At 43.3% G+C, this 27,286-nt stretch overlaps 1 protein-coding gene across 1 annotated transcript in view; it reads right to left on the reverse strand.

Moving 5' to 3' along the window:
• The window catches only part of LOC123752295 (C-signal-like), a 174,632-nt gene that overhangs the window by 79,585 nt on the left and 67,761 nt on the right, over positions 1-27,286 (reverse strand). The window contains exon 3 of the mRNA XM_069315143.1: positions 11,114-11,322. Within this exon, the coding sequence (XP_069171244.1) occupies positions 11,114-11,322 (209 nt within the window). The remainder of the gene's footprint in view (positions 1-11,113; positions 11,323-27,286) is intronic.

Below are 27,286 nucleotides of genomic sequence, written 5' to 3' on the forward strand. Positions count from 1 at the left end.
TTGACCTCACTTGAGCTGAAGAAATCGTGAGGGGAGGGCTTGCTCCGGTTGAACCCCAGGTGAAGAAGAACCCCCTGTTTGATATACCTTCAAGAAGAAGGAAGTGGACGGACTTCTCGACAGTGGAATAAGTTTGTGGATGTGTCAGCTTAAGTCGTCGACTGCAGGAAGAGTGGTAAAGCAGTAATGAAGCATTTTTCGTTGGGCAGCTTGTGAGCGCCATGTTGAGCATCTGCCGGGAAGCACCGGTGAATGAACAAATTCTGTGGTAAGCCCATTTTATCCAGTTAACAGTGACTGCCTGTAGTTGGTCGTGTTCCCAGCGTCCGTAGCAAGTGTTTATTGATATGTTAGGCATGTTTTGATAAGGCAGAAAGCCTAAATAAGAGAATAGAGACAAGAGTACCAGCTGAGGTGAGGAGCTTTGCGTCCTCTTTCGTCGAGATCATGGAGGCAACTGAGCGGCCGGCGCCTGGCGAGTCACCCAGGGTGGAGGATGGACCTGTCCAGATGTGGGGGAGTCACTTCACAGCATGTGAGAAGTAGGAAGATGTCGGATGGAGACATTCATTATGTGTAGTTTACTTTAGTTATATGTTTGTAGAGAAACATCTCTATTATTGTGTCAATGGGTGCAGGTTTGTCTGGGGAAAGGGGTTGCTGAGTGGACTTCGAGCCAGTAGAGTAAGTTGGTGGAAAAGACTCTAAGGCTGTTGAAGGAGTAGTGTACTCTGAGAAAGAGTAGCCCCACAGTGAAAAGTAGGACCTCGAGCTGTGAGGAAAAACAGTGAAGAGGAGTGTCACGTGCTTCTGTAATACCAGTGGTGAAACACCAGTGCTGTTCGAGGAAACTTCAAGGTATAGAAGCCTGGAAGAGCTGTAGAGAACCCTGGTAGATAATTGTGGAGGAGCCTGAAGACGTTCAGGGTAGTGAACCTCCAGGTGTAGAGAGGAGGTTCTTATTGTTTATCTATATGGAGTTGATGGAGTGTTTGAGTGTCATTGGCGTGCATGATGAAGTGGGAGGTGAGTGACTAATTTTGATATCGAGGAGTGTTTATACTGGTGTCTATAGTGTTACAGTCATAAGCTGGATTTCCTTGAGTATATTTATGTTCTAGGGCTGATAGTGCTTTATTGTATAGCAAGATTTAACCCACTTGGGGAGGTTGGTAGCATAAGTGGTGAGCCAGGAGTTGTGCTACCACTTGATATAAGCAGCTGATAGAGTTCTGATGGTAGTGAATTGCAAGCTGACTATAATAACATAGTGTTGGAGTCATTATTGTATCATGTGTGTGTTGTATAAGTCCTCTGAATATTAAATGTTCATAACCAGCAGGTGTTTGCCCTTGTCCTAGTGAGGCGTCCCAGAAAGTAGAAGAGAGAGAGAGAGAAAACACCATACCTGTGGACAGGGTGGTACAGAGTTATAATTCGAAATAAAGTGGGATTGAGGAGGTCATACCAAATAAGAAGAGAGTGGGGAGTCACAGCAGCTCGAATTGGGTGTGTACATTTGACAACAATATATTTTAATATGTGTCTGAGTCTGTGGGATTTTTCTGGCAAGGTTTGCACCAACCGATGAAAAGAAGCTATTAAATTCATTTGCTGTTTCTAAATCAGTTGCAGGTGTATAACCATCCATCCACCACATAAAACCATCAGCACTTACATAAACCTCATGTAGCCTTGTGAAGCAAGTCACCAGGTGAGAGTTATTCTGCATACCTGTCCAGAGACTGAGATGTCAGAAAAAGGAAATATATTACATAAGCGGCAGTGAGGGATTTAAAAGAGTACAAGCTTAGGATAAGCATCTGATAAATGTTAGTGGGAATAAGATGTCGACATTTTGGGGCGTCGGACGTAACGCGACGCTGGCAGACATCATAATGCATCACTTGAGTTGCCAAAGTCGTCAGGAATGGACGTACGTCACTGTGTCCTGGGAAGATAGAAGAATATGGTTCTGGATAACGTGTATGAGTAAAGGTTATAGTGTATAACAGGTGAGAAAGCTTCTGAGGACGCGACGTACATCATTTCTCAGTATTTATGAAAATATTAGAGACGACCTGAAGCCTAGTGGTGATCGTGCCTGTGTGGGTGTTACGGACCCGAGTCCATCGTCGGAGCACGGAGCAGCGACGACAACGCCATCTGTGAGTCCGCTCCCGAAACCCACTCCAAATGGACGACGTCATCTAGTGGTGACAGGATAGGCCAGCAATAAGTGTTGGATTCCTTTCCTAGTCAGCTCATGACGTAGCCGCTGCTGACCTCTGGTGAGGTGGTGCTTAGACAGTGAACACCATCTATGGAGTGAAGGGGTGGACGTTTCTGTCTAAGCAGGCTATTACTTCTGTTGAGAGAGTAATAGCCTGCCTGAGGCGTGGCAGTGTCGGGAATCGCCTTATCCGGGGTTGGCTGGTGGAAGAGACCACCCACTGGGGTGCTGTATGAGGAGAGCGACCAGCGAGTCACACGAGGCTCCTGGCTAGGGCACGCAACCCTAGTATCGGTCGTGGAGTGGCTTACACAGCGGAGCTGATCGGTACCTGCCAGCTACAGGCTGGATTGTGGTTGAAGGCCTCCACGACGAAGCACCCAGTGGGACTGTGATTTGGCTGACCTGTGGCCAGGGTAGATTCAGGGTAGCCAGCGTGGATTCATCATGGGGCCACGGAAGAAGGAACCAGGGCTTCCCAGAGTGAGCATCGCCGAATATCCAGTGTCTTCGGAAGAAGACGGAACTGTATATAAGTGTAGTTATAATCCCCGTGTGTGACTTGTTTTATATATATATGGTGGTGGCAAATATAATAACGAAGGAAAATTCTTATAATTTAGTGTGCTTGTATACCTCCCCTATTGTTTTCATTTGTATTACAGAGATCACCCCTTGAAAGCCTCTACTAACTTGGGGCCGGATTCCCAAAACTCTACTACCATCAGAGAAGAACCCGGTTGCATCCCAGTAGGGCCGTAACAGTGGGACTTTTTTTATATATCCAAAAATGGATAAGAGTAAGCAGATATTTCTGTGTGGAGCCTGCCAGGTGACTTTGTGTGCTCAGGTCAGGAGGAGAGAAGCTGTGAGAGGCAGTCCTATAGTGATTTTGATGGGCGGCCTAGTGTGACACCTCTTGGAATGCCAGAGGGCATGCGCTCTCACGTCCTGAATTCTGCTGTAAGCTCATTTAATTAACTGGTTGAATATTGACCAGGGTTTGATCGTGTGTCCAGTGATCATAGAGAACATATGTGAATACAGGGTAGATATTTTATTGAGACAGTGAGCTGATAGAAGGAGTTAGAGACAAGAGGACATGCTGGAGGCGGGAGTGGAATATCCTCACTCTCTGGAGGTTATTGAGTGACTGAAGGGGGGCGGAGCCCCAAGTGGCTGGCATGGCTTGATTCCAATGTAGCCTCGCCCGAAGGTGGGGAAGACCCATCGTAGCAGAGCTGGAGTGTTGAAAAGGATGTTGCACGGAGAAGTTTATTTATTTTATGTACATTTATTTATATTTTATTAAGAGGACATGTTATTATGGATTAATAATGGAATTACAGGTTTGTATGGGAGAAGTTAATGAAAGAACTTCTGAAGAAGAGTATATGGTGAACTCCACGTAGGAGCTGAACTGCTGGTGTGGAGCAGGACTTCAAGTTGGGGATTGGTTCCATTGATATAATGGAACTTCTAGTGTAGGGGAGATACACGTTTCCTTTGTGAAGCCGTTTGGATGAGCTTCACTGACATTCGAGTGGGACTTCATGTGCAGCAAACTGAAAGAGCTGCAAGAATACCTACCTGATTTTGAGGGCCCAGATGGATGTTCTTAGTATTGGGCCTCGAGGAATAGAACAGAGAATCATATGGACACACTGACGTATGAGGGAGTGCTATATTGCATATTGGCATGAAATGCAGTGTTAGGTGCGAGATTGATTTCTTTTCTTGTTGGAGATATATATATAGTTGTACCAGGTATTTCAGTCCAAAGCAGTGAGTGGCAGTAGGCTGTGAGCTGAAGATTGAGCGGCAGCCTAATACAGTTTATGTGATGAAGGATTGATATGATATCAGAGTGTTATCGGTTGGTAGTAGCCTAGGGTGCTGCACTGTAATATTACTTTTATATATTCTTTTGTCTATGTCTTCATGTAATAAATATTTGTATTTTAACAGCTGATTTATGCCCTTGTCCCAGTGAGGCTGTCTGGATAGTGAGAGAGACACGGTCGCAAATTGGGTGACAGTGGTCAGTAACTCATAAAGGGGGATTTAGGAAATCATCCCATAACAAGGAGAGTGTGAGGGAATCACGGCAGCTCGAGTGGGTGTGTAATCATGACAACTAGGCCAGTTTCGAGCCGCACTGCTGAATAAAGGTGACGCTGAATCCCTCTCCGAGGACAAGACGATTACAGGGTGATCTCCCAACTAATTGTAAGCACTCCAGTGTCCATTGCTGGCAGACTGACTACAGCACGAGTGTAGTTGCTGTGGTCATATCTTTATCAGGGAATGGTCGGGGTCTCTCTTCGTCGGTAAGCAAGTATCAGTTTTGTTCAAAAACCGATTTTGTAAAATCCCAAACCCCCTGATACAGTATACATTAACATGAACTCGGAAGACTTTGAAAGAGAAATTGACCGATGCACTCAGCCACTGATCCTGACTTTTGGAGTCAATGCTAATAAAGAAATGTAAAATAACAGTAGTGCGAGCGCTCAGTGTAGTATGGAGAAAAAGCCTGGATACAGGAAAGATACCAACAGCACTTAAATCATCAGATATAGCTCCTCTGCACAAGGGAGGTTAGTAAAAGTTTGGCCAAAAATTATAGGCTTTAACATCACACATATTAAATGTTTTTGAAAGAGTGAATAGGAATCAAATTTATAGTTTAATGGAAAATAATGAACAACGCAACCCAGGACAACATGGATTTAGAACGGGAAGATCCTGTTTGTCCCCGTTACTCAACCACAACAACAAAATCACAGAAGCCATAGAAGAAAAGCAAAATGCTGAAATGGTATATACAGACTTTGCAGAGGCATTCGACGAATGTGACCATTGAATGATAGCTCACAAAATGAACTCAATAGGAATAACGGGAAAAGTTGGACGTTGGATTTTCTACTCAATGTCAAACAGAATGCAGAGAGTGACGGCCAATCAAATAAGATTAAGCCCAAGTGCAGTGAAAAGGTCTGTACCTCAGGGCACTGCCCTTGCACCGCTGCTATTTTTCATTCTTATCTCGAATATCAACAAAATACTAGTCACAGCTTCGAGTCATCCTTTGCAGATGATACAAAAATCAGCATGAAAATTTCCTCTTATATGGAGGGAATACAGAGAACATATACGGCGCATATACAAACGGTAAAACATCTAAATTATTGGGACCGTCTCAAAGCTCTCAAAATGTACTCTTTGGAAAGGAGACGAGAAAGGTATCAAATAATATATACATGGAAGATAACTGAAGGCCAGGTTCCAAATTTGCACAGTAGAATAACAACATACTGGAGCGAAAGACACGGAAGGAAATGCAGATTAGAACCACTAAAGAGCAGAGGTACCATAGTCACAATCAGAGATCACTGTCTGAATATCCGAGGCCGACAGCTGTTCAAAAACAGCCCACAGCTGTTCAAAACCCTCCCAGCAAGCATTAGAAATATTTCTGCTACCAAGGTGGATGTATTCAAGAGGCACTTACATAAGTTCTTGCAAGAAGTGCCGGACCAACCAGGCTGTAGTGTATATGTGGGCCTGTGGGGCCGCCCCAAGCAGCAGCCTATAGGACCAAGTTATCATAAGTCGAGCCAGGCCTCAGGCCGGGCTTGGGGAGTAGAAGAACTCATAGAACCCTCTCCAGGTATGCTTCAGGTATACCATCACCACTAAACTGTACAAAACTATGTTCACTGCACACTACAAAACAATCCCCAATTCACAAAATACAAAACCAACACTAATACACGCTATGCCAAGCCGTCACCACTATTCACTATACAAAAACCTCACGACTACACACTATACAAAAACATCACAATGGCAACTATACAAAAACATCACAATGGCAACTATACAAAATCACCACGGCACACTATTTAACTTAATCACCACTACACACTATATAAAACCATCACCACTACTCACTATACAAAGTCTTCAGCACTACACACTATACAAAATTATTACCACTAGACACAATACAAAATTTTTACCACTACACATTATACAAAGCTATCACTACCACACACTCTTTAAAATCATCTCAACTATTCACTGAACAAAATTATCACAACTACACACTATACAAATCCATCATACTTCACACTATACAAAATCCACTATCCATATCGATCACTACTATACATTATTTAAACCATCACCACTACCCTATCTTGAGGTTATCTTGAGATGATTTCAGGGCTTTTTTAGTGTCCCCGCGGCCCGGTCCTCGATCAGGCCTCCACCCCCAGGAAGCAGCCCATGACAGCTGACTAACACCCAGGTACCTTTTTTCCTGCTAGGTAACAGGGGCATAGGGTAAAAGAAACTCTGCCCATTGTTTCTCGCCGGCGCCAGGGATTGACCCCGGGACCACAGGATCACAAGTCCAGCGTACTGTCCGCTCGGTCGACCGACTCCCTACTATACAAAATCCTACCCTACTATAATCCGACCCTGCTATACAAAATCATCACCACTACCCACTATACAAAACCATCACTAAAAAATCACCACTATACGCTCTACAAAACCATCACTAAAAAAAAACACTTCTACTGTTATGGTGCCCTCTCCAATATCTTCCCTTTTCCAGCAAGAGTCATATCTCTACATCCTGTAGATTCCCTGAGATATTCATTTGAAGGATTCATTTGAAATAGGTGGCAATTAGTAAAAGTGCTTATTTGGAGAGTAAAAATCAAAACTAAAATACCCTTACAAGGGGGCTTACGCCTCTAGTGTATACAAGATGGCAACAGGCCGACCAAGTTGCGCCAAAAACTTTGAGGGCACAGCATTTGGTGATTGGCTGGCCATAGTCACGTGCCGAAGCTGACCAATAGGGAGCCACAGCCCAATGTGACGTTACTGGGCTGCCAAGCTGAAGGCTTGCAGAACGCCTGGCGCTCAGAGTCACACAGCGCTAAGCAGAGAGTGGACGTGCGCCAGAGGTGCTCTCAAGTTTGGAGGTTTAAGAGCCTTGACCAGTGGATGCATGCAGCCTGACATGTGTAATAGCACTATGTTATAAATAATGGTGTGTGGAGCTTCTATGGGGAACTGGTACTATTAAGGGGTAAGGGTAGTTAGAAGACAAGAGTATCAAATATGGGAGAGCTAAAAGGCCCGGCCCCCAAAATAAACTATCCACAGTAGTAATAACTTGCTACTAGACCATATATGTTAGTCTAAGGGTTGATCAATGCGCTCCCACACAGGAAGAAGGGATACTCTGTAATTCATGTACTTATTTATTAACCCCTTAACAACCCCCCATATACACTCACACCAATAACAATAATAATAATAACTTTACCACACTATCTTACGTTAAAAGCCTTGGTCCACATAGGCAGGATACAAGGTTTACACTAATAACAAGCTAGGGTAAAGTACTACTGGATAAGCACTGAAGCTGGATGCAGCTTAGGGTAGTGAGACCCCACGTGGTACCCTAATACAAAACACAACACTTAGGGTTACCCAAAACACTGGCAACTACTACCCCCAGGTCTCACCAATCGTTACTACCAGAGAAGGTACACTTAGAAATCATACAATACTTAACTTAATGGTACAGGAACTTAAGGTAAGGGAAATAAGTAAGAGGAGAAGGGAGGAGATTAGGGGTGCAGCCACAGAGTAGGTCTCGTCCGCACGAACGCCAGCCAGAGAAGAACCTCCTAGCGACCAGCTAGGCCTCCCATGTCGTGGTGCCGGAAGGAGCCTAATTGATCGTGCAGCTAAGCACATTAAAGATCTTCCCCTATGCAACGTATTGTTACTTTACAAATGATTAGAAAGTATTAGTAAGCAAAGTTGGTGCCTATGTTATTATTTAATAATCAACCCCCAGCTCAGTCTTTAAATGCTCTTTGAGAAACAATAATAGTCTTACGTCTGGCAGGGAAGATACAAACAATTGCCGCTAGTGATGCACTCAACTGTACTACCAGAAAGTTTAATAGCTCAATTTTGACCTCTGGTTTCCACTGGAGAACCCAGGGTCGTAACACACTACAGAAGACTTGTGACTTTAGGGAAGTACGAAGAAACCAAGTTCCAGAGGTGTAAGGACGTCGAGGATTGTGAGCTGTCAGTCTTGAAGGAGTTGGGCGACAGAGAAGGGGCCGGAGCAGCGAGTGGTAATCCGCAAGTGGGCCGCCAAGGACAACACAGAGCTGCAGTGACCGGGTCACATCCACTAGGGACCAAAAGCAAGCATCGTGTCCGGATCTAGGAGAATCAGTCTCAGTGAAGGAATGAGTAAGGGAGACACCGACGCAGGAATCTACTGATAGGACCAGGTTGGAGGAACTGCAATTTGGGAGTGAGGACGGCGTTGACACGTTGCTTCATAACGCCCGAGAACCTGTGAGTCTCGACCAGAATGCCAAGGAGTGACCCAGGAACTGAGGACCATTACGACCATCGGAACACAGGCGACTGAGGTCAGGATGGTTAAGGTAGATCATTAATTCACTCCCACTTTCCCTTGAAAGTTAGACAAGTTAGGCCCATTAACACATATATATATTTAGCGAGCTCTTAGTATTTTAGGAGTAGGATAGGCTGTAGGTCACTGCGCATATATCTACTACCAGTGTGTCGGCAGCAGCTGGCGAGTGGGCAGGCCGTGACGGCAGTGAGTGTCGATGAGGAGCAGAGCTACACGCAGCGGAAGGGCTGAGGCCCCTTTTAATTCGCCCAGCTGATTCGAGTTGCCAGAGGAGCGCTGCTGACACTTGCTATATATTTACCCTAAACACATGTCTTTTGCATGTTTGTTGTAGTTTTCTTGTAGTAAACTTTGTTTATTTTTACCATTGACTTTCTATGTGTCCTCCATCGCGTTGATTATTCAGTGAAAGTGATAATATATTGCACCACACTAATAATATCAGAAGGTAACCCCCTGGGCTAGCAACATTATATCAGTTTAAATTAAGCTTTGCTGGGGTGCAAAGATGAGTAACCCAGCTGGTGATCAGTGGAAAGGAGAAGATTTCAGGTGAGTACCGGAGGTCTGGTACATTATTGCACATGTCTCAGTGGGCAAGCCCGGTAAAGGTGCTTCACGCTGCAGGGTCGAGGACCTGCAGTGTGAGTTGGGTTTTCTCCTCTTCCCCTTGGGTCCCAGGTCAAGTAGTGGGCAGCAAGACAAGACTTTGAAAACTACTGTCCCTGGGTTGACAGTCGTACCCCAGTAGAAGGGAGCGAAGACCTGCTGTGAGGAGTTACGCTATCACTAACATAGCAGTTCCGTTGTTTGATTGTAACTCCCGCCAGTCAAAACCAAAGGCGTTTGACACTACACACTATTCAAAACCATCACCGCTACACACAATACAAAACTATCAGCAATACACACTATGCAAGCCCCTAACCACTGCACATTAAACCTAACCATCAGCACTACACACAATATAAAACAATCACCACTTCACACTATTCGTAAAAAGAAAGGCAATATATTACAAACAATTTTTTAAAGCCAAACAAAACTTTTATTTACTTTATATCACCATAATTCACTTGTTGTTCTTAACATCAGCTCATGTGACCCTCTCATCCCACCCACCTTATTTGTTCTTCTACCAAGTGGCTTAACCCATCACTAATGCTTGGTACTATGAAGCATTTCGTTATAAACCATGTGTCACTAACGTTGATTGGTCACATGCTTCAAGAAAATATTCAACTTTCCTCTTGAACTCATAAACCCCTCGGTTTCTGACCCAAATGGCTGGGTTAGGTTTGGCTAAACGGGAGAGCGACAGTCCCGCTCCATACAAGTTGGCGTTCAATCTCCGACCGTCAAAGTGGTTGGGCACCATTCCTAACCCCATCCCATCTCAATCCTTATCCTGATCCCTTCTAAATGCTATATTCATCTCTAATGGTTTGGCGCTTTCTCCTGATGGTTCCCTTCCCTTAATTCTTGTGAGCAGGAGTTCTTCATTTAATATAAATTTTATGCACAAAGAAACCCTTTTAACGTGATGTATCAATGAGAAAATCAGTTGGAGATATATCGGCACGAGCTTGGGAGTACCCATTGTGCAGGTTCGATTCCTCCTCATGGCTCTTATTGAGTTTCTCAGAAATTGTTGTTATATAACAGTATTTTGTGATCAGAAAAACTCAAAAAATTCCAAATCTTATCTCTGATTTCAGGTTCAGGGCTCCAGATCCGAGGCCACATTTTGCCCATTGTGTGGAAGAATTCGAACAGATGGAATCACTAGCTCTGATGGATCGGTACTAGGCTATTGGGATATTATGGCAGTGAGACAAGCTTGCTGGACATTTAGCATGTATACTTTCTTCTTTAACAAGAGTAAAATCTCACTGTGTATATACCGAAATGCTGAACATTCCTCTCTGTGAAAATGTCTATACAGCGCAATCTTCCCACATTTTTATAAGTGCTTGCAAGTATGATTGCAAAAATAGGTTTGTGTATTGAGATCGCAGATTCTTATTTCAGTTAAGAAGAAAATCAATATATTGAAGACTAAATCACACACCAGAGTATGAGGAGAAGACGACGTTCTCATAAATTCCTTCTCAAAAGATTCTCATAAATTCCCTTTGAGCGGCTGGAGCCACAGATGTGACTCCAGCCGCTCAAACCAAACAATCGACTTGATAATCGTCCTGGACGGACCTAAATGTCGTCGTCTCATCTTCTGGTGTGTGGTTTAGTTTTAATATCTTCAGCCACTTTATTGCGACTCATCCTCTGCATCAATACAGATATACATTAATGATATACCGTTACTACAACAATATATATACAAAAATGTCAAAAGTTGAGGATGTGTATGAGACAAGTTCCATTACCTTTATGATCATGAGTGGTGCGGTTGTGTTTGTCTCCAAGATGGTGCTGAACATCTGTGGCTCCAGCCGTTCAAAGGGACCACCAAGCATCTGTATCTGCTTCGTTTCCGTGATACCAGCATTGTTGATGAGCAAGTTGAGACCGGATGATCCTACAGCCTCCCACACCTGGTCCACTAACCCAGGTAGACTCTCGAAGTCAACCACATCTGTGAACATCCATCCACATTTATTGTGTGTGTGTAAAGCACCACAGTGAAATAGTAAGTAGTAGTGAACGCTTTCATCCTATCAGAAGCACAGAACATCTCTGAACTACCGTCAGAAATGCCAGAGGGTCAGCAGGAAGGAGACAGAAGAGAAGCAGGTGCCAACTACCAATGAACAGCGACAAATTATTTAGATATGGGGCAAAAATTTAAACACTACCTGAAAAAAAATTGCAATTAAATAAAGATCAATGGAACACTTGACACATCACCCATAATGTATCTACACAGTAGTAAAGCCTGTTAATTAAATATGAAAAACAAAACAAACTACTCAGAGCACCTAAACAACAGAAATGCCAGCTCTCGTCCAGAGCATGGGACCAGATGTGAGTCGATGTGACACACAATCCAAGCTGCCACTAGAGTCCAGTAAGCAATTCTATTGACAAATCTGTTTAAATTTAAAGCAATTTAGGGCTGAATTCCATATTTTATTACTATATCTAACTACATTAGATTCAGTTATATTTCTGCCAATAAAAGATTTGCTATAGGTAAAAGATTTTGCATTAATCCAGTCAACAGCTATGTCAATAGGCCGTTCTGTGTGTAATGAAGTAAGGGGGAAGAGGGAGAACGGCCTATTGACATAGCTCGAATGCATGGGGGAGTTGTGTAAAACCCTGGTTTGTGTCTCGGAGAGGCTGCAGGATGGATCCAGTAAGTTCAGTAGAACTACGGTTTCAACTCTTTTGACCATGTCGTAGCTCAGACGATAAAGGCAGCGTCTGGGATGATCTCGGACGTAGGTTCGAATCCTCGTAACGGCCCTTGTGGATTTGTTCTTTACCTGTAACTGTCTCTGTATGCTTACCTGTCACTGTCCCTATGCCTGTCTGTCTGTCTCTGAATGCCTGCCTGTCTCTGTCTGTGTCTATATGCCTGTCACTGCCTCTGTATACATATATGTCTGTGTGCCTGTCTATCTCGGTCTCTGTAAGCCTGCCTGTCTCTGTATACCTGACTTATACCTGACTGTCTCTGTCTCTGTATACCTGACTGTCTCTGTCTCTGTATGCCTGCCTGTCTTTGTATACCTGACTGTCTCTGTTTCAGTATGTTGGTCTATCTTTGTACGCCTGCCTGTCTCTGGATGCCTGCCTGTCTCTGTCTCTATATGTTTGCCTGTCAGTGGATGCCTCTCTGTCTCTGTATGCCTGACTGTCTCTGTCTCTGTATGTTGGTCTATCTTTGTATGCCTGCCTGTCTCTGTCTGTGTCTATATGCCTGTCACTGTCTCTGTATACGTATATGTCTCTATGTGCTTGTCTATCTCGGTCTCTGTTTGCCTGCCTGTCTCTGGATGCCTGCCTGTCTCTAGATGCCTGCCTCTCTCTGTCTCTATATGCCTGCCTGTCTCTGGATGCCTGCCTCTCTCTGGATGCCTGCCTGTCTCTGTCTCTATATGCCTGCCTGTCTCTGGATGCCTGCCTGTCTCTAGATGCCTGCCTGTCTCTGTCTCTATATGCCTGCCTGTCTCTGGATTCCTGACTGTCTCTGTCTCTGTATGCCTGACTGTCTCTGTCTCTGTATGTTGGTCTATCTGTGTATACCTACCTGTCTCTGGATGTCTGCCTGTCTCTGTATGCCTGCCTGTCTCTGTATGTTGGTCTGTTTTTGTACGCAACCCTGTCTCTTAGACGCCTGTCTGTCTCTGTATGCCTGCTTGTCTCTGGATGCCTGCCTGTCACTGTATGCCTGTGTGTCTTTGTGCATGTCTTTATCTGAATGCCTGCCTGTCTCTATATACCTGCCTGTCTCAGTATGCCTTTATGTGTCTGCATAAATTCCTGTCTCTGAATGCCTGCCTATCTCTATCTCTGTATGTTTCCTATCTTGGTCTCTGTATGCGTGCCTGTCTCAGTCTCTGTATGCCTGTCTGTCTTTGGATGCCGTCCTGTCTCAGTCTCTGTATTCCTTTCTGTCACTGTATTTGTCTCTGTATGCCTGTCTCTCTCTCTGTATGTCTGTCTGTCCCTGTGAGCCTGCCTGTCACAAACTCTGTATGCCTGTCTGTCTATGTCTCTGTAAGTCTGCCTGTCCCTGTATTTATATACCTGTATGTCACTCTCTCTGTATGCCTTTCTGTCTCTGTATGCATGTCTGTCTCTGTCTCTGTATCCCTACCTGTCTCTGTATGCCTGCCTGCCTCTTTCTCTATATGCCTGCCCGTTTCTGTCTCTGAATGCCTGCCTGCCTCAGTATACCTGCCTGTCTATATATGTTTGCCTGTCTCTGTATGCCGCCTGTCTCTATCACTGAATGCCTGCTTCTCTCTGAATACGTGCCCGTCTCCGCCTCTGTATACCTGTCTCTGACTCTTTATGCCTACCTGTCTCTGACTCTGTATGTCTATCATTTTCTCTTTATGCCTGCCTGTCCTTGTATTCCTGCTTTTCTCTGTCTCTGAATGTCTGTCTCTTTCCATTTATCTGAATGTCTGTCTCTTTCTATTTATGCATGTCTCTCTCTTTCTTTGTATGTCTGTCTCTGTCTCTGTACGACTGACTGTACTCACCTAGTTGCACTCACCTAGTTGTGCATGTGGGGGTTGAGTTTCGACTCAATGGTCCCGCCTCTCAACAGTCAATCTACTAGTGTACAGATTTCTAAGCTCTGTCATATCTACATTTGAAAATGCTTTTATTTAAATTTTTATCTATATATTTTTTATTGATATATACAAGAGTTCGTACATTCTTGTACAACCACTATCACGCATAGCGTTTTGGGCATGTCCTTAATCCTAATATTCCCCGGATACGACCTCAACAAATCGATTAACAACCAGGTACCCATTTTACTGTTGGGTTAACAGTGGCTACAGTTAAGGATTGACGCCCAGTAAATCCTTAACTGGGACAAAAATGTCTCTGTTTATGTATGCCAGCCTGTCTCTGTCTGTAGGTCTGTATTCACCTAGTTGTATTCACCTAGTTGTGCTTGCAGGGGTTGAGCTCTGCTCTTTTGGCCCGCCTCTCAACTGTTACTAACTACCTATTTTTTTTTCTCACACACACACACCCAGGAAGCAGCCGGTATAACAGTTGTCTAATTCCCAGGTACTTATTTACTGCTAGGTAACAGGGGGCATCATGGTGAAAGAAACTCTGCTCATTTGTTTTCGCCTTCACCGGGGATCGAACCCGGAACGAGAGGACTAGAATCCGAAGCGCTGTCCAATCAGCTGTCAGGTTGTTAGGTTTGTGTCTCTTTATGTCTGACTGTATTTGTATCTGAATGCCTGCCTCTCTCTGCTACTGTATTGCTGTCGTCCTATGTCTATATGCCTGGCAGTCTCTGTATGCCTGCCTGTACTCACCTAGTTATGCTTGCAGGGGTTCAGTTTTGGCTCTTTGGTCCCGCCTCTCAACAGTCAATCAACTGGTGTACAGATTCCTGAGCCTACTGGGATGTATCATATCTACATTTGAAACTGTGTATGGAGTCAGCCTTCACCGCATCAATTCCTAGTGCATTCCATTTACTAACTACTCTGACACTGAAAAAGTTCTTTCTAATATCTCTGTGGCTCATTGAGTACTCAGTTTCCACCTGTGTCCCCTTGTGCATGTACCACCCGTGTTAAACAATCCATCCTTGTCTACCCTGTCAATTCCCCTGAGAATCATGTATGTAGTGATCATGTCTCCCCGAGCTCTTTTGCCTTCGGGCGCTGTCAGCTAGTTTCCTCAGCCTTTCCTCGTAACACATACCTCATAGTTCGGGGACAAGTCTAGTGGCATACTTCTTAACTTTTTCCATTTTCGTCTTGTGCTTTACAAGGCATGGGTTCCATGCTGGGGCCGCATTCTCCAGGATTGGCTTTACATACGGGGTATACAAGGTTCTGAATGATTCCTTACAAAAGTTTCTGAAGGCAGTTCTGATGTTAGTCTGCCTCGCATACGCCGCCGATGTTATTCTTTTGATGTGGGTTTTAGGAGACATGTTTAGCGTGATATCAACTCCTAGATCTTTCTCTCTGTTCGTTTCGTGAAGGACTTCATCTCCCATTCTGTATCCAGTGTCTGGCCTCCTATTTCCTCCCCCTAGTTTCATTACCTTGCATTTACTTGGATTGAACTTTAGTTGGACCATTCATTCAGTTTGTGTAAATCATCTTGTAGCCTCATACTATCTTCCTCCGTTTAAATTCTCCACATAATTTTTCCATCGTACGCAAACATTGAGAGGAACAAGTCTATTCCCCCTGGGAGATCCTTTATATATATTAGGAACAGTACAGGTCCAAGAATTGATCCATGAGGGATTCCACTGGTGACGTCTCGCCACTCTAAGACCTCATCCCTCACAGTGACTCGCTGTCTTCTGTTGCATAGGTACTCCCTTATCCAGTGGAGTACCTTCCCTTTCACTCCTGCCTGCATGCCCAGTTTGTGCACCAGTCACTTATGGGGTACTGTGTCAAAGGCATTCTCGCAATCCAAAAATATGCAGTCTGGCCAGTCCCTCTCTTTCTTGCCTAATTTTTATTGCCTGGTCATAGAATTCAGTCAGTCCATTGAGGCATGATCTGCCATCCCTGAGTCCATGCTGATGTTTTGAAACAAAGACCTTCTGTTCCAGATGTTCCATTAGTTTTTTTGTTGCAATCTTCTCAATCACTTTGCATGGTAAGCAAGTTATTGACACTGACGTGTAGTTCAGTGCCTCATGTCTATTACCTTTCTTGAATATCGGCACTACATTAGCTATCTTCCAAGTTTTTGGCAGTTCACCTGTTACCAGTGACTTGTTATATACCATGGCGAGTGGCTGAAACAAATCTTCTGCTCCTTCCGTCAATATCCAAGGTGAGATTCCCTCCGGGCCTATAGTCGTTTGTCACTTTCAGCTCTCGCAGATGCTTCCTCAGCTCCCCACTGGTAATTTCAAACTCATCTAGTGGTGTTTGATTAGATATTCCCTCTCCTAACTCTGGGACTTCCCCTTGCTCTACTGTGAAGACCTCCAGAAATTTCATATAGTGTTCCTCGGACACCTCCATGTCGTGCGTAGTGAATTTTTTTGCTCCTATCCTCAGTTTCATTACCTGTTCCTTCACTGATGTTTTCCTCCCGATGTGGCTGTGCAGCAATTTAGGTTGAGTCTTTGCCTTGCTTCCTATGTCATTTTCTTGTCTTTCTGCCTCTCTTCTCTCCCTGACGTATTCCTTCCTGGTGCTCTGGTATCTTTCTCTCCTCACTAGTGTCCTATTATTTATGTAGTTTCACCACGCCCTTTAACTTATTTTATTTGCTAGCTTACATCTCTGGTTAAACCATGGGGTTCTCTTCTGCATTTCATTTCTTTCCTTTTGAACTGGGACAAACTCGTCTGCTGCCTCCTTATACTTCTGTGTGATGTAGTCCAACGTGCCTTGGGCCGTCTTTTCTCTGAGCTCTGTTTCCCAAGTTATATCTGTTTGCAGTTTTCATATTACCTCATTTTTTCCTTTTCAAATTCCAGCCTTTAGTTTTCTGGGCCCTTCCTTGAAAATATTAACCCTTCTTCGGGCAAATACTCAAAAAATCAGTACGCTGTGATCGCTCATTCAGAAAGGGGCTCCATATCTGATTTCCTTTATGTCAAAGTCGTTCAGAGTGAAGAATAGGTCGAGTGTCGCTGGTTCATCGTTGCCTCTCATTCTTGTGGATTCCCTGACATGCTGACCTAAAAGTTCCTTGTCGCAACTTCCAACAGTTTCGCTCTCCATGTTTCTTTACCTCCATGTGGTTCCCTATTTTCCTAACCTATCTTTCCATGAATGAAGTTTCCCCATCAGGAGCAGGCGGGATCTATTTCTTCAGGCAGCGTGGCTGCTTTCTCAATTATAGTGTTGACTGCCATGTTGTTTCTGTCATATTCTTGTTTGGATCTTTTGTCGTTTGGTGGAGGGTTATATATCACTTCTACTGTTACTCTCAGTCCTCCCATTGTCATGGTACCTGTAATGCAGTTTTTGAAGCCCTCGCAGCAGGGGATAACCATCTCCTCGAAACTACATTCCTTTCTTATCAGTAGGGCCACTCCACCTCCTCCCCTTCCTTCCCTCTCTCTCCTTATTACAGTGTAGTCCTGGGGAAAACCGCATTTGTTATGATTCCTGAGAGTTTTGTTTCCATGATTCCAATTACATCTGGGTTCCCCACTAGTCCTCTTTCCCTAAGTACACTTGCCTTGCTTGTAATCCCATATATGTTCAAGTACATTGTCTTGAAACTGACTCTCTTCACCCTATCCTCATTTTCTGTTCATTCCGGTTTGGTAGGTGGATGAGGATTGGCTGGGGTGTGTGGGCATAGGGAGGAGAACTTTTTGGGGTCAGAAAGTGGCTGGGAGGATCTGGTATAGGGAACCTAGGAAGGTCTGAGTTGGTGTAGCTGAGAGGATCTGGGGATGGGGGTCAATTAGGGCTTGTATTCGGGGGAGTAGGAGGGGCATGTGGAAAGGGAGGATGAAGGTCATTGGTTGGAGAATGCAAGGGAGCCTGGATAAGGGGGTCGAGAGAGCAGGGGTTAGAGAAGCAAGGGGAGCCTTGGGCGGTGTGGCAGGGAGGGAGGGGAGTGTGAGAGGTCAGAGTGCTTGAGAAGAGGGTACTGGGAACGGCATGGGCTGAAGAAACAGGGGAAGGTATGGAGTGTGGGAACAGGGGGGACTGGGGTTGGGGAAGGAGGGGGGCATGGAGAGAAAAACGGGGGTCCTGGGGTAGGGGAGCATGGAGGGCATAGTCTGGGGAGGGTCTCCACTGGTTGGGGGAACTGATCGTGGGATGGAATAGCATTAGGTTTCTGTTATATTCCTCCGGGATGCTGGCCTGTTGGTCAGGGGACTCCCACTCCCCACTGAGGTTAGTGGAGATACTGCGCAACTCTATCTCTGTCTTTCGATGTCTGCCTTTTTCTGTGTCTATCTCTGTATACCTTCCTGCATCTGTCTCAGTATGTCTGCCTGTCTCTTTATGCCTACCTCTATCTCTGGATGCATGCCGGTCTCTGTCTCTGTGTGTGTCTGTCTATATGCCTCGTTTCTGTTTCTGTTTGCCTGCCATTTTCTTTCTCTGGATGCTTACCTGTCTCCGTCATGGTATGCCTGTCTGTATGCCTTGTTGCCGTCTTTGTTTGCCTGTCTGTTCCTGAATGCCTCCCAGTCTCTGTCTCTTTATATCTGCCTATACGTGTTTTCCTACCTTTCACTGACTGCCTGCCTGTCTATGTCTTTGTATGCCTTCCTGTCTCTGTCTCAATCTCTGTATGCCGGCCTTTCTCTGTCCACGTATGCCTGCCCGTCTCTGTCTCTGTATGCCTGTTTGTCTCTGTCTCTGAATGACTGCCTGTTTCTTTCTCTGCATGCCTGCCTGTCTGTGTATGTATGCCTGTCTGTCATTCTCTCTATATGCTTTCCTGTTTCTGTATGATTCCAGGTCTCTTTATGCCTCCCTGTCTGTCTCTTTTTGCCTTCTCCATTCTGTCTCTGTATGATTGTCTGTCTTTGTATGCCGGCCTGTCTTGGTATGCCTCCCTACCTCATTATGTATGGTATGCCTCAGAGTATAGTGTACCTCAGAGTATAGTATACCTCAGTATGTATGGTATGCTTGAGGTATGTCTCAGAGTCTCTGTCTATTTTTATGTATGACTGTCGCTGGGTACCTGCCTGTCTAAGTATGCCTACCTCGTCAATAAATCTGTATTTCATTCTGCCACTGTTTCTGTATGACCATTTGTTTCTGTCTCTTTATGCCTGCCTGTCTTTGTTTCTGAATGCCTTCCTATCTCTGTCTCTGTATGACTGTCTGTCTCTGAATCCCTGCCTGTGTCTGTATACCTGTCTGTCTCTGTATGCGTGCCTGGCTTTGTCTATTCATGCCTGTCTATTTCTCTGAATGCATGTATGCCTTGTTTTCTGTCTCTGTATGCCTTCCTATATTTGTATCTCTAACTGTCTGTATACTTGCCGGTGTCTGTATATCTACATGTCTCCTGTCTTTATATGCATATATCTGCTTCTGTAAGACTGCCTGCTTAATATGCCTATCTGTCTCTATATATGCTTGCCGGTCTCTGTATGCCTGTCGGTCTCTTTATGCCTGCCTGACTCTGTTTCTGTATGTCTGTCTCTGTCTCGTTATTCCTGTCTCTATCTCTTTATGCCTGTATGCCTCTATCTCTTTATGCCGGTATGCCTCTATCTCTAAAGTCCTGCCTATCTCTATCTCTGTATGCCTGTCGGTCTCTGTCTCTGTATGACTGCCTGTCTCAGTCTCTGTATACATGCCTTTGTCTGTATGCCAGCTGGTCTCTGTTTGTCTGCCTGTCTTTTTCTCTGTATGGCTGTCTCTTTCTCTGCATGCCTGGGTGTCTCTGTCTATGTATGCCTGCCTGTCTCTGTCTGCTTGCCAGTCTCGGTCTCTGTATGCCTGCCTATCTCTATATCTGTATGCCTGTCTGTCTCTGTATGCCTGCATTTCTCTGTCTTTGTGTAATGGTCTATCTGTCACTGTAAACCTGCCTGACTCTGTCTCTTTATGCCTGCCTGTCTATGTCTCTGTATGTCTGTTTTTTTACTCTTTCTCTTTATGTCTGTCTCTGTCTCTTTACCTCGAAAAATTCAACATACTAAGTCCCTGTCAGTTTGGCTTCCGTTTTCAAATGAGTATCAAAAAGGCAATTATTAGTCTGCTTGATATAACTACACAGCCCGTGACAAAAAAAAAAGAGTTCCCAAATTGGACTCCTCATAGCTACCTCTTACGTAAACTTTACCATTATGGAATCCGAGGCCTTGCCCTGAACTATATCCGATCCTATCTTAGTGACAGACACCATATGTAGCCATCAATGATATAACCTCTCCCACTCTACCATTAACCATAGGTGTGCCACAGGGCAGCATCCTAGGACCTCTCCTATCTATATAAATAAAAATGTAAATGTTCGTTTGTTCAAAATCACTAATCTCCGAAAGTTCTTTACCAATTGCTTTGAAATTTTGACACAGAGTTCCATTTGCATTCGAGCAGCTTTATATATACATACTATATAGATGTCATATCTGTGACGGGGAAAAAAACATGCTTTTTAAACAAAAAACTGTGTTTTTAATGTATTTTTATTGTGATGGAAATCTTCGAAACCTCTTTACCGATTGCTTTGAAATTTTGACACAGCGTTGCAATCGAATAGGCGCGTGTTTTTATATACCTACTATGTACATGCCTCACGTGTGACAGGAAAAAACATGTTTTTTTTTTAACAGCGCAATCTAGTGGACATAAGAGTAACACACGCAATACTAAATATGTTACGATTCCATTTCAATGTTTATGATTGCATTGATGAATGGAATTTTCATGGATTTCTATTTATTTTCATTTTGAATTAATTATTTTGTGTGACATTGCGTTGGAATTGAGCTTTACCATACCGTTCATTTTGTGAGTATAAGTATAGATGCCACTCCTGTGACAGGTAAAACCATGCTTTTTTTGAAAAACAACCATCTGTTGCAAGTATCTTCTTGAGGTTATCTTGAGATGATTCTTGAGATGATTTCGGGGCTTTTTAGTGTCCCTGCGGCCTGCTCCTTGACCAGGACTCCACCCCCAGGAAGCAGCCCGTGACAGCTGACTAACCCAGGTACCTACTTTACTGCTAGGTAACAGGAGCATAGGGTGAAAGAAACTCTGCCCATTGTTTCTCGCCGGCGCCTGAGATCGAACCCAGGACCACAGGATCACAAGTCCAGTGTGCTGCCCTCTCGGCCGACCGGCTCCCTAAGTAAGAGCAACATACTGATTTAACAATTCCATTTCAATGTTTCTGATTGATAAATTGATAAATTTATTTATTTAAATGAAATTTATATGCATTAATAAATTGAATTTTCATAGATTTCGATGTATTTTCATTTTGATTTAATTGTTTTGTGTGACATTGCATTGGAATTGAGCTGTGTTGTTTACCATACCGTTCATTTCCTGAGTATAGTTCATTTTTTAATTTGTCATTGTATTTCATTTCATTTTTTAACTGTTCTTATTTTTCAGTGATGGGAACATCAGATCATTTGATGTTCCCTATTTTCTGATGGGAACATCAGATCGTTTGGAAATGCATTGAATGAGGTAATGGGGAGTGGTGGGGTAGACGAGGAGGACAGGAGTAGGGGATGGTGGGTAGGACGAGGGGACAGGGGAGGGAGTAATTTTTTTTTTTTTTTAAGATATATACAAGAGTTGTTACATTCTTGTACAGCCACTAGTACGTGTAGCGTTTCAGGCAGGTCCCTGGAATACGATCCCCGCCGCGAAGAATCGTTGTTACAACCAAGTACTCATTTTGCTGTTGAGTTAAACAGAGCCTACAGTTAAGGATTTGCGCCCAGTAAATCCTCCCCGGCCAGGATATGAACCCAGGACAAAGCGCTCGCGGAACGCCAGGCGAGTGTCTTACCACTTCACCACGGAGACTGGTGGGGAGGACGAGGGGACGGGGTAATTGGAGATGGTGGGGGACAAAGGGACGAGGGAATGGAGAATTGTGGGGAGGACAAGGAGACCAGGGGGGAGTTGGGAATGTTGGGGAGGACGAGACGATGGGAAAGTGGGGAACGGTTGGGAGGACGAGGGGACTGGGGAGGACGGAATGGTGGGGAGAACTGGGGGACAGGAAAAGGTAACTGTGTTTCAGCAACGCACATGCATTGCTGAGCCACAGCAACGCTTGACCGGGTACAGCTAGTTCTTTATATACATCCAAGGTCTGCCAAACGTCTCTTACTTTCTGAAACCTATACTATTTGCTGACGATACCACCTTCATCTACTCTGACCTAACTCAGACACTAAATAATGTTGTAAATAACGAATTAAAAATGCCCACTCATTGATGTTAACCAACAAACTCACACTGAACATAAAAAAAGACCTACTACATTTTGCTTGGAAGCAAATCGACAAATGGAATTCAGCTTTAGATAGACAATGCTAAAATCAGCAATAAGAATGACGGAAAGTTTCTTAGCCTATACATAGACAAGAGATTCAACTTCAGCATACACAACAAACAACCAACAAAATCATAAAAACTGTTGGTTTACTTTCTAAAATCAGATATTATGTTCCAAACTCTGCTCTCCTCTCATTATACTACGCGTTAATCTCTCCCAATCTTACATACGGTACCTGTGCTTAGGAGTTCAACCACTACAAACTACCTCAAGCCCATCATCATCACCCAGCAAAAATCTGCTCTCAGAACAATAACAAACTATTTTCAGACAACTCTCTGCCCTCCTGTTTAAATCCCTAAACATGTTATATATAAACTCACTCCACACATTCTCTTGTGCCATTTATATATACAAAACCTCGTTCCTTGATGCAAATCCTGAACTGAAGCTCTTTCTTGACATATGTAATCGAACCCATAATCAAAAAGCAAGAAATAAATATTTCTTTATCCCTAAAGTCAAATTAAATCTGTGTAAATACTCTATGCAAATAAAGAGTCCTAGTCTATGGAACTCACTCAATAACGAGTTAAAAAGTTGTCCAACCTTCTCCTTATTCAGAAGTAAACCCAAAAAGTACCCAATTTCATCATCATTGTTTCCTACCTAGAGCTTCAAATTCGCTCTGTATCATGTGCTGTCCACTCCCCCAATATGTGTGCTAATGCCATACATCTTTACCGTTGACTTCACTGCCATCATCTTATATAATGGTTGTTAATTGAGTGCAAATTACTACAATGTACCAAGAAATAATCATCAAAATATGCTACAATATACTTCTGCATAATCATCAAATTTGTTTGTAATGTACCTACTAATTTTCTTCAAATTTTCTTACAGTGTACCTGTAACATTTTTCCATTTTGTTACAATTGCCTACTTTCATTTAACTGTTAGATTAAGAACCTGCCTGAAACGCTATGCGTGCTAGTGGCTTTACAATACTGTAAAACATTAATGCTAGGTATTCTAATATTATTAAATATTCTAATATTATTAAATATGACCGAAAAAGTAAGATTAATAATTCTAACACGAATTTTCTCTATCTTTCTTACGTTTCTTTTCACTGTTGATGGTAATTCAATGATCAATTCTCCAAAATTCATTTTTATTTCTAGTCTGACGCGAAACTTGAGCGCGTTTCGTAAAACTTATTACATTTTCAAAGACTTTAGTTTACAAACACACAACTAAAAATGAATAGAGCTTACACATCTTCGAGGTTTATATCTACATTTGGGTGAGGTGGATGAGGTGAAAAACGAACTTTCAACAATAGGTATTCAATGGGTATTAAATTCCAACACAAGACAGAACACGAAACAATGGGTATTAAATTCAAACACAAGACAGAACACGAAACAATGGGTATTGAATGGAAGTAATTGTAGAAAGCCTAATGGTCCATATTTCTTGATGCTTCTATATTGGAGCGGAGTCTTGAAGTGGGTAGAATATAGTTGTGCATTAATTGGCTGTTGATTGCTGGTGTTGACTTCTTGATGTGTAGTGCCTCGCAGACGTCAAGCCGCTTCTCAGCCGCCATAGTAAGCTGAGAAGTGTGTTCTGGCTACTAGGTACGACATATATATATATATATATATATATATATATACATATATATATATATATATATATATATATATATATATATATATATATATATATATATATATATATATATATATATATATATGTCGTACCTAGTAGTCAGAACGCACTTCTCAGCCTACTATCCAAGGCCCAATTTGCCTAATAAGTCAAGTTTTCATGAATTAATTGTTTTTCGACTAGCTAACCTACCTAACCTATATATATATATATATATATATATATATATATATATATATATATATATATATAATATATATATATATATATATATATATATATATTTATATATATTTTTTTTTTTTTTTTTAACCTAGAAGAGGTACCACCTCTGGTGCAAGTGTAGGGACCCATAGCCTCGGAGAAGAAAATAAAGAGTACTCAGAAAAGACCTTGTGGATCCTCACTGAACACTTTGATATTATCTTCTCCTACCACCCCTATTCTTTTGGTATGTGTGTATATTTATCTAACTTTATTTGAAAATGTCATTACACAAAAAAAGTTACAATATTGATTACATGCAGGGTGCAAGGCTGCTTGTCACAAGTTGTACAGCTCTTCCAGCTCCTCAGATGGCGGGCAGGAACCATGGATGCAGTGAGCATTTCCTCTCTGGATTACCACACTAAGGCGCTGAAAAAGAAAACTTGCAGCTCTAGGGTCTCTAGTTTTTTCGATTAGCTTAGACCCTAACTCCTTCAAAAAGCTAGCAGCACTTTTACCCCAGGCACCAAGTGTCTCTGAGGCAATGGGGACAAAATTGTAGTGGTGCTCAAGGTCTCTGTATTTACGTGACTTGGCCGCTTCCCGGTGATTGGCAACTCCTCCTGCTTGTGTAGCACTGAAGTCAACATAGGTATTGGCTAAAGTTGAAACGCATGTGTAGTCTCACACCAACTGTCTTCCATTCTTCCAGGGGTTCACCGTGATTCCGTCTGGGCGACCGACAGGCTCATCAGAGTTGCGGGACATTAGGTAACGGGGCTCTCTCTCTGCTGGACAACCGGCTGTGGTAAGGCTTCTCTTAATAATGTCATTGACCTCGCCGTGTCTTGCATGCCATCCTCCTGTCCTTTGGCAGAGAAGGCCATGCCGTCCGTATCTGTCGGCCTCTGCCTCGCCGCAAATACACCTGTATTCGGTGTGGATTGGGGCAGCGAGGCGGAGAGCCACGGCAATTCGGAGGGCCTGCGGTGTGAGACGGGTGCCGGTTGCTGACATTGGGGTTGCTAATAGGAAATCACCTGCATGGGGAGCTGCTACAGCTCTAAGTCGGGCAGTGTCATGTGGTGTTGTCGCAGCTTCTAGCAAAGTCGCAGCTTCTTGGTCGGCAATGGGGTGATCCCAGCTGGATTGCTTATGGGCTTCAGAAGGCGATGGTTGGGGTGCTGGTCCTGCGAGAGAGACCCATTTGGTTGTGCAGTCTGTGAAACTTGGATCATGTACCCCAGCCTGTTGAATTAGGTGCTCAGGTAGGATTTCCTTCACCAAGTTGTCAGACCCTACTGAAGAGGATAGGAACGCTGGTACAGTAATTTGTGTTGCTGTGCGCACGCCAAGGCCCCCGAGTCTGACAGGAAGGGAGGCCTGTTTCCACTGTAAGTGTAAGTTTCCACTGTAAGTGAAACAGTGTTCCAATATATATATATATATATATATATATATATATATATATATATATATATATATATATATATATATATATATATATATATATATATATATATATATATTGGTGTATACTGGCAGCAGGTTTTCTTTCAAACATGTTTCATTGAATATGACCGCATATTCTGTATTTATTATTTTCTGGTTTAGGGCTTCTATCCCTCTAACTATTTTCTTAGCATCAGGGCTTAATTGAAATAGGAGTTCTCCAAAACTCATTTTCGTACTTTTAAGGTGAAGAAAAGAAGTGATTTACTATAGAGTGTATTACACTTATTTGTATAATTTGCACGACGTTTCGAACCTCCATGGTTCATTCTCAAGTGAACAGATCTTACAATACTAGTTGATTTTATACCCGCATTAGGTCAGGTGATAATACAATGAAGGTGAAAAACATGGGGGGATACATAAGGGATAAATGTGAGGTGAAACATAGAGGCTGCAGAAGGCGTATTGGCCCATACGAGGCATCTCCTATCTAAACACAAAGATTAATCCAGTGTAATTGGCCTGTTATGTTGGACATTGTATCCAACATTGTATCTTACCGTGAAGAAAACCGTAAGAGATATTGAGAAGATTCGTGTTAGAATAAATAATCTTACCCTCTTGGGATAAGCCTGGTTGATCAGGCCAGCAACCAGGAGACCTGCTCAACGACCGGGCCGCGGGGACGCTAAGCCCTGGAAGCGCCTCAAGGTAACCTCAAGGTTCGGTCATATTCAACAACATATGTTTTCAAGAAAAACTGCTACCAAAATTCACTAATATAAAAACGCACGACCCAGCAGCAAGAAACCAAGCCTTCACGATAAAATATCGCCAAGATCTGATTCGAAATCAGATACATACGGCAGAAAATGAGATCAACGACAGCAAATCGCAACTACTTCATGCTACAGACCAATGGAGAAATACCGATACCGACGAAGACCTCCGTACTCGAATCGACCAACACCTCGACATCCCTACAGATCGAAATTGTCACAGCACCTGAAAAAGGATCATCGAGAAACTGACAACGTTATTTTTAGGACAAATAACGATTCCACGACCCAGCGATAACTTCTTAAACCTTGCTGGAATCAACCTCACTGAGGACCATTCACGCTCTTGAATCTGGGTATAAATTGTCACGTTATGTCCATACCAAGTGAGATGGCCCGAAAAGTGGAGTCGGAGATCCTATTGGACGACATATTCGACCTCGAGACGCAAAAGAAAGTTACCACTAAATACATTTTGCAAGGGGAACTTATTGCAGAAGGAGGAAAGATTCGAGGTAACTACAGAAGCACCATACTGTGCCCCGAGCTCAAAGCGGTAGTTACGAGCCTTCGTGAGAATAAGGAGATAGTCGTCATGAGAGGAGACAAGTCGCCAATATACGTAATTCTTAAAAAAGACGAATATCTGGCAAAAATGAATCTCATACTCTACGACCAAACTAAATTCCACAGGGTAACGAAGGACACTACAGCCGAATTGAAAACGAAGGTAAACAGATTGATCGAAACTGTGAACGCCAAGAAATCCGGGCTCCACCTGCCAAAGGTTATTTAGGGAATACAAATCTTCACTGTTGGGGATATTTG

The sequence above is a fragment of the Procambarus clarkii genome, chromosome 81 (genome assembly GCF_040958095.1).
Source record: "Procambarus clarkii isolate CNS0578487 chromosome 81, FALCON_Pclarkii_2.0, whole genome shotgun sequence".
NCBI lineage: Eukaryota > Metazoa > Arthropoda > Malacostraca > Decapoda > Cambaridae > Procambarus > Procambarus clarkii.